The following is a 9,077-nucleotide window of genomic DNA, read 5'->3' as shown; positions in this document are numbered from 1 at the left end:
GTTTAGCTGGGCAGGCAATGAAGAGAAACTTAAAGGTACACTCAGCATGGGTACTAAGTCTGTCCCACCTCCTAGTTTGACAAAACTCCAAATAATGATAAATGATACTGTTTAGCTGCACTACTTTGTACATGGTAGTCAGTATTGTTGCAGTAACATTCAAACACTTTCCTCCACATCAAAAGCCAAGGAGTCAAAAAGATCTGTTTTGCCGAGGCAAGTCATTTTTGTCAGTTAATCTAAAGAACGTGCTCAGTCAAATTCACTAAAATACAGAATGTAAGTCATGTGATACATTGCATCAGCAAAACTAACTCAAACTTATTTATGCTATTGCCAAAATATCAGAAAATATCAACTGGAATCAAATCAATTCAACTGAAACAAACAAGCTATCTATGCCAAAGGAAATTAAAACCCAAATCCTTATAAAACTATATTCAAATTCATGGTGCAGTGGTTAGCATTGCCGCCTCACAGAAAGAGGTTCTCCAGTTTGATCCTCGGCTGGGGTGCCTTCTGTGCGGAGTCTGCATGTCCTCCCTGTGGTCACGTGGGTTTCCTCCGGGTGCTCCGGTTTCCTCCCACATCCCAAAGACATGCTGTAGGTGGATTGGACACTCTAAATTGGCCCTAGGTGTGAGTGTGTGCATGTGTGTGCCTTCTATGGAAGGTTGGGCGCCGGGCTGGCAACTCGACACTGTAAAACTCCACTGCTAATCATGAGCGGACAGGTGATCTGCTGTGGCGACTCCTAACCGGGAAAAGCTGAAAGAAGAAGAAGAAGATCTGTCATAATGTGGCAATTGCAGCTGTTTCTTGAAACAGAACCCATATCAGAATATAAATATAGTATTTCATACTTGAACGTACTCTTGCTATTTTTCTAATACCCTAAAATATACCAGAAGTAAAAAAATAAATCAGATGGAATAATTCCTTTGCACATGTCTTCTGAAAGCAGAATAACAAAATAGTACAACCATATTTTTATATAATTACTTGCAGGGCTTCAATAGTTCCAAGAGAATCTCAAGAATCATAGGTTCATAGGTTCATAGGTAGGTACTAGGCTATTGGCCTAAGGGCCTGCATAAGCCTAGCCAGCAAGGTTCCATAGCTTACGCCACTCAAGAAAGTTATTTTCCTGTGCCACTGTCCAGCAGAGACACAGAAGTTATCCCCGGGGTGTATTTCCTATTTCCCATCCACTCATCAAGATTTTTCTTGAAGAGTGCTAATGAAGAACTTTGCTTGACATAGATGGGTAACCTGTTCCAGAGTATGGAAAGTCTCTGGGACAGGAATCTATCCCTTCAGCATGTCCTGTTTATTGTGGTGACAAGGTTTAGGTCCCTAGAGCATGTAGCTCGGAGGGATTGGGATTTCTTTAGGTGTAGCATGTCCAACAGCTCTGGGTTTGACATAGCTTTATATGTTAGCAGAGATCACCTCTGAGTAGACGATATGCGACGGAGTAAAGCTGGAGTTTTTCACTACTGACTATCCACATTATTTCTTTCTAATCTAATTTATCATGCAAATTAGACACATCACGTGCATCCATTATTGCTTTATCAATACCCATAAAAGTAAAAATAGCACTTTTATGTTGTATAGTATGCTTATATAGGGTATTTAACAACTTTGTAAACTAATGTCACTAATATGTTCCCTAATTCTAAGCCTGAAAGGTCTACTAGTTTGTGCAATGTAACATATTACAATGTCCACAAGGAAAATTACCAACCTTATTCCTTAGTATGGCAGTTGAACATTGATCACTCGCTTGTTTGTGTTTTACTAGTACTTGAGATAAATATAGCAGGAATCAGATAGGACTGACCTTAGAAGCCTCTCATTTAATAGAACTGGCCCTGTATGTGAAATGAAGTCTTAAACTATCATCTGTGGGGCCAATTCTCTCCCTATATTGCTAAAGATCTTGTCACTTCATGTTATATACCACCGGACTAAAGGAAATAATGATGCTTTCCGCACACTCGCTGTGCTGATACCTGTGTACCAGAGTGTTCATTTCAATATTTAAATCCTGGTCTGAAGAGCAAATTTGTTTGATTCTCATAAACTGCAATTTAGGAATATTCCTCATAATATGTGGTGGATTTCTGCTGGAGACTCTAAGGAATGAATGTTTGGAGAAAGGTTTTTGATATATGGAAATCTGAACAGAACCATCTTGTAACTTGAATATTAACATATCAAGAAACTCAAGAATCTCAATGTTATGCAAATCAGTTTTCATACAAAATTCTATACCAAAGTTATTGTCAATAAAATAGCATAATCATATTAATAATAGCTGATCAGCTGTCCCTAGCCATATCACACCTCCCAGCATGCTGTCATTAGCTGTTAAGCTGTGGTGGCTGTGAGCAGTAGCTCTTTTATCCTATGTCTCTAGATATACTTGTGCTAGGATGCATGTATGCTTGTGCTGTGATGACATTAAGTGCTCTGCTAACCTCTTTAATTCTAATTAATATTTCAGCTTAAGGACACACTCACCATGGGTCTTTAGAGTAGCATGCCTTGTAGTCCTCCCACATACCCATTCTAGTGGTCAGCACTGGCATCCATCAAAATATTCAAAGAGCTTACTGTTCTGCTTGCTCCCTCCTCCTCAAAGTAGTTATATCAGCCACCCAAATCCCTAATCAAACTTGGGTCACCTGGGCCATTGTCATGGATGTATCCCTCCTTGCCGCATGTGAGGTATGTCCTAACCATGCCTTTTCAATACTTGGCTCCAACACCTTGGCATCAAAAAAGTAGTTAACACACAAGACTGTGATCCCTAATTACAAGAGAGTGTTAAGTTAGTGGTCACTCTATAAAATACCACTCCCTGACTGCCACAATATGTAGGGTACTCCTGTACATAATTTTAAAGAGGTACTTCCATGTTACCATCCTAGTTATGAATGTGAATGCACTTTACTATCACTACTGTAAATTTCAGAATGTTGCTGTAGATGTGCACTATTAATTTGCATTTTCCCCATGGATATGGGCAATAATGTTTCAGATTCATTTAGAAATGGATGAAACTTTGAGCTTGGCCATGAAGGATCCCATGCTTTCTTATATGCATATATTATATGAGCGTATGTAGCTCTGTTTTGGAATTGCCTTTATTTGTTGTATTGCTGTTTATTGGCCTGAATAAATTGTTTTGGAATCCAGATTTAAAACTTAATAGCTGCGTTCAGATTATACATGTTCTATTCTAAAAAAAATGCTGCATCTGTAAATATATCATTAAAGAACAGAGGTATGAAAATAGGGAACTAGGTGTTATTTTCACCCCTAATTTCTATGCTACATGTGACACTACCAATGTAATTTATCTAGCCACATGTGACTGCTGTGAAGTATACTATGTGGGCCTAACGACACGTAGACTTAAAGATCGGGTGTACAACCACGTGTATGATATACGAAAAATGAATGATAGTAATGTACTGGCCCGACACTGTCAATTATTTCCGGCCCACACTTTTAGATATAGAGTCCTTCAGATCCTATATCCCAGCAGACGGGAGGGTGATACACTAGGAACCCTAGAATTATATGAGTTGAGATGGATTTTAACACTTAGGGCACACATAGAACCTGGCCTCAATACATCACTTAACATTAGACCTGCTCTTTTATGATCTTTCTGCTCCCCAATAACATAGATTGTGGCTTGTATAAAGCTATCGCATTCTTTATATTGTCCTGAGGTGAACTCTGAATGAGTAGTTGACCTCTGATGGGTCGCATCCACCTATATGAAAGATAGGTATATATTGTTTTTATAGAATTGTGTAGTGCTGTTCGAAATGCTCTATCACTGGTTTTAGATATCTAGAGCTCCCATATAGTAGTGAATTTGCTTAGATGTCATTGCTAGGTGAAGATATATTCACACATGTCATTTCTTCATATATTTTCCGTTTATCCTTTCCATTTTTCCCATCCTTCCCCTTTTTCCTGTACACCTCCTTTCCTTTTCCCTCGTTTCCCCTCCTTTTTCTCCCCCCCCCTTCTTTCCCTTCCTTCCTTCTTCTTCCCTCCCCTCCCTTTCCTTCATCTTATCGTTTTTTCTTTTCTTATTGCATCATTACATTCCCTTTTCTTTTACCCTTTCTTCCTCCCTTTCCTCCCCCCCCTTTCTTTTCCTTCCTCCCTTTGCCCCCTTCTATTTTGTTTCTGTTTTCTTGACACTTGTTCATTATAGTCCTGTTTTATGTGGGTGTGGTGTATAGTATATACACATATTTTATGTATTATCCATGTTTTATTCTTACAGTGTGTTCTGAGATTTTGAGTTTAGAAGTTGGTAGTAATGTTTTGATTTTGTTCAACTATGAATATGTTATAGGTTTTTATTTTAAGAAATAGACGCCTTAGAGTATTTTCGACTACATATGGAATGTCGTATGATAGGTTTGTTATGCTACCCTACTTACACTCTATATGAGTGTCCGTGAATGGAGGTTATTTTTTTGTTTAACTGCCTCACTGTAGGATAGTATCTTATGAGATACACCATATGATCATTATGGATAGTTTTTATACTATTTATATACGATGAGCGGTGTGATAATGTTTTATTATATATTTTTAACTTTGATAACTTTTTAGGATGTATGTAATAAATTTTGTCCTCTCTAAATTGATAGATTGGACTTGATTTACCCGCCAAAAAAGGCTTATTAACTAGGGCGTGAATGTTTGTATATAAACTGGAATAACTCCTATATTCATTGTAACCTGATGAAGCGCACTTGTTAGGTGCGTGAAAGCGCTCGTTCTGTTTTAAAATAAAAACATTTAACTATCGTGGTGGTTCCAGTGATTTGTTGGAATGTTCTATTTCTATACATATTTAACCAAATATTCTTTCATATCATTTTTTTCAGCTTCATAAATAGATTGTCTATGTCAACAGAAGAGTGATAACTATAAAAGAATTGTGGCTTTCCCTTGATTCTCTTGAGAAAAAAAGCTTGACATTTTGCTTAACTTGGACAAGTCATACTCTGTAGATGCTCCACTAATGGGTAACAAAGTAATTTGTAGTTGACATACCTTCATATGATACATCATCATTTCGTTGGCTAGATGACTTCTGTATTGAGCTTCGTGCACTTTCTTATACAACAAAGACTGTAGGGAAAATAATAAGATAAATCTGATGTTACAAGCTACACAATATTCACAGTGACTTCATATCAGTTCTAAATCCAACTCTAGGTCGAATATAACAAAAGCAACCATTTACTGATATACTTCATAAGACTTTGCATAAACATAAATTATTAAATGGTAAAACACAGACAAAAACTGTGACATATGTTTGTACACATGCAGATATCCCTAGGTATCTGTAACACGGAAAATCATACACATTTGCTTGCTCTTCTTTCAGTGAAATGTGCTTCAGATAATCATGGATCTGAATGAAAAACCTGACTGAAAACGACTGTTTAGCTAGAGGAAGAAATGTAGTCAGAACTGAAAATGCAGACGTAGCAGTACTGTTCTATAGGACAAACAGTGTGAAGATCACCCTCAGGCCTCACAGCATCCATTAACAGCACTTTAGCAGAATGAACTGTGAAGAAGAAATGTCCGTTGCAAACCAACATCAAATTATTCTACATTGTTTTGAGTAACTGTGACATTTCATTAGCAATGTGTATCTAACGATTTCACTGATTAAACTGCAACCAGAATTAAAATCACATATGTTAAACTTGGGTTGCATTATATTATCTGGAATTCATATTACTAAACATGATGACAACATAAGTGAAGAAATGTTAATTAGCAATGCTAAACACATGCGTTAAGCATGCCTATACTAAAAAAATGCTCATTTTACAAGCCTAAAAAATACAAGAGAAAACTAATCAGTCACTGGGGATGCAGTGTAGTGTCAATATTTTCTTATCAGAGAATAACTGGATGGCAGATCTGAATAAAGCAGACTAAAGTACATGTATTATTGAACAGTTTAAGAAGAGACCTGGGCACAGGAAATAGAATTCAGAAGCTGAAAAGCTGTTGTCTTATATCTTTAATAAAAGCCTCCTGTTTTTATAATAATGTGATGTTAGACTTATTTTATTATGGTAAAATAATTTATTTCTTTATATCCCTGGCCAGCCACCTTGCAGCCTCAAAAAAGACTTTTCCCTAGGAGGCTATATTGCAATAGTTGTTGTTTTCTTAAGCTCTACCTCCCTTGCTGTCATCCTGTGACACCCCATGGGTGCAGTGTGCAGTGGGCATTAGTGGTACACTGCTTGCCACTTCTGGAAGGGGTTGATGTCCCTGCCCACTCACAAGAGGCACCATACATTTGTTTTCCTAGATCCTGGTCTCTATTAGGGAAATTGGTTCAGTGGCATGTCCCCAGAGCATGTGAACACCCACCTCCAGGAGGGGTATGCCCAGTGGCATGTGCCCCAGAGCATGTGAACTCCCACCCCCAGTAAGGGTATGCCCATCCTCCCTGCATGCACTGTCAGGAGGCTGGGCTGCTAATCAAACTCATGTCACTGGGTTACAGTTAAGGCTTTATCCCTCTATGCCAGTGGTGCAGGCCTGTTCCACCATCAGTTATATTACCTGCACATCTGTGTAACATCATATATTTATTGCTGCTGACCAAATAGCCTGGGTGTTGTGTCATTACCTGCCATACTGATAACAAATGCAAAATAAAGGAATGCAGTTTCAAGTTAATGAAATAAACATTTCTGAAAGCTAGCACAATTATTGCTGCTGATCATCCAGCCTGTATGCTGTCTTGAAAATAACAGCTATGCTGACAACACAGGAAAAACAAATGAAAAGATTTTTCATGTTACTCAGAAGGACAATTCTCAGATGTAGAGCTATCCAGCTAAGGCATTGCACCCCACTGTCTGTGCACGTCTGGTATAATTTAATGTGTTTAAAAACAGAACAGCAAAGCAGAATGATTTTGTGTACTGCTGTTATGCTAGGTGGACAAAAGCCAGGAGTTCAGTAGTCATCACGATAGTTATATAGGCAATAGGATGGGGAGGGGATTTGGAATCCGGTCACAAGCACTGTTACAATATTTTGGCGAGGAATGTAATACAACACAGCACATTGCATGTGTGCCTACATGCTTGCATGCCTTGACTGACACATTGCCAGCATAGTGCTAACCATGGCAATGGCTATATTTTCCATCTACAAACAACCATACGCTCCGCAAGGATGGCATGCAGGGTCAAGCCAACAATGTAAACCACCGACCAGCAAAAAACGATTGTGAACACGCAGTAATGAAGAAATAATGATTATTTATTAATAATGATTATTTATTTATAATTCCTTCAAATCCAGACCGGTTTCGGCTATTCAGCCTTTATCAATGAATACAATAAAGTTTTTTTGAATGAAATGAAGCAGCCTGCATTTATACTAGTCTCTGATTACCTGGAAGCAATATTACAGCACCACCCAGTGGCTGGAGTAACAAAGTGCATGTTCCATTCTTGATTAAAGCATAATACCAGTGACATAAAAATGCCAGAGGTGTAGATATTAAGTCATATTTTAAAGATAAACATCAAAGCTCTGGAAGTAAGCCATTATATGACATACATATTACAAGGTAATAGACCAATACCATAGTCACTATTTGTGAATGCATATCATAGTGTAAAAAAACAGAAAATATATACCACTAGTATATATATATTGTGAAGGGTGATAACCACAAGTTCAAAAGAACTGAATAATAATGAACCAAGTACTGATCATATAATATATTACAAAATAAGGCAAAAAGAGTATAGTGGCCTCATTCTCAGCTATATTATAGATTATAATAAATTGAAATAATATGCTTGTAGATAATACAAGTTCAACATTGTAATTGTACAATACTCAATGTTGAACGCCAACATACCAGATACGAATACCAAACCATACATATACATATTTGTATCCTGAACAATTTTTTTTCATGCTTTATAGAGTATAATATGAGCGTTGGTAGGCCTAACCACCATTGAATGGTTCGTACTAATTCTTGATCTATATGAATGTTTGTTGTTGTAACCATGATTATGAAATCCTCCAGTGTTCAGTGAAGCTCACAGATGGTCATTCAGACCTGGAGGGAATAAACATCCAAGGTTGGTTATCCAATATTGTTCCTTGTGGTTTAAAATGGTGTGCCAACCCTGTTGGTTGTTCCTATCTCCCTGAATTTTGTCAATGATCATGAACATAAACTGGGCATTGGGATGTTGTATCGTATGTCTGTACAAAGCATTTGTTTCTTTTTTGTTCCTCATGTCACTACGATGTTCTGTCATCCTTATTCTAAGAGACCTAGAGGTTTGACCAACATAAAAAGCTTTACATTGGCAGGTAGCTAAGTAAATAACCCATGTACTGCTGCAATTACCAAACACCCTGGTTTTTAAATACCCGACTGGTGTTGGCACTGGTGAATTCTTTTAGTGTATTAACTTGTAAACAGGAGCAGCAGTGACCACATGGAAAAGTACCAATTAGTTTATCACCACTGATAGTGGTCTGATGATATATCGCACCTCCCCCTTCTCTGTTTTTGTAATGTGAAAATAGCCCTCCCAAATTCTTGCCTCTTCTGTATGACATTTGACATTGAGGGCCTAGTATTGACCTTAAAGTGTCATTGGCCAAAATAATTTTCCAGTTGCAATTAAGTATATCCCTGACAATAGGTTGGTTCCAACAATCTGTTCTCAGAGATTAACATTTTCATCATAATGAATCATACATTCTGGGCCAGAATATGTCACCCATGGAAAAGGCAGCCTTGGAGGAATTAAAGCATAATCGCGACATTGCCATTCTACCTGCAGACAAGGGTGGTGCCGTGGTGGTTATGAACATTGGGGAATACCTTGATGAGGGGAAAAGACAGTTAAATTGCTGATACTAGATGTTATATGCAAATGTACATTGACCCGACTGGGGTTTTTAAAAAAGAAATAGACTCTTTTCTGAAACTAGCTGAGGATGAGGGTATC

The 9,077-nt window shown here is 37.8% G+C and overlaps 1 protein-coding gene across 1 annotated transcript in view; it reads right to left on the bottom strand.

Annotated features, from left to right (window-relative positions):
- Nucleotides 1–9,077, bottom strand: part of PDE2A (phosphodiesterase 2A) — a 1,720,394-nt gene that overhangs the window by 219,586 nt on the left and 1,491,731 nt on the right. Inside the window, exon 20 of the mRNA XM_044072778.1 lies at nt 5,101–5,178. Coding sequence (XP_043928713.1) covers nt 5,101–5,178 — 78 coding nt within the window. The remainder of the gene's footprint in view (nt 1–5,100; nt 5,179–9,077) is intronic.

The sequence above is a fragment of the Protopterus annectens genome, chromosome 5.part1, assembly GCF_019279795.1.
Source record: "Protopterus annectens isolate FY-2018-M chromosome 5.part1, PAN1.0, whole genome shotgun sequence".
NCBI lineage: Eukaryota > Metazoa > Chordata > Ceratodontiformes > Protopteridae > Protopterus > Protopterus annectens.
This window is presented reverse-complemented; position numbering and strand designations above follow the sequence as displayed.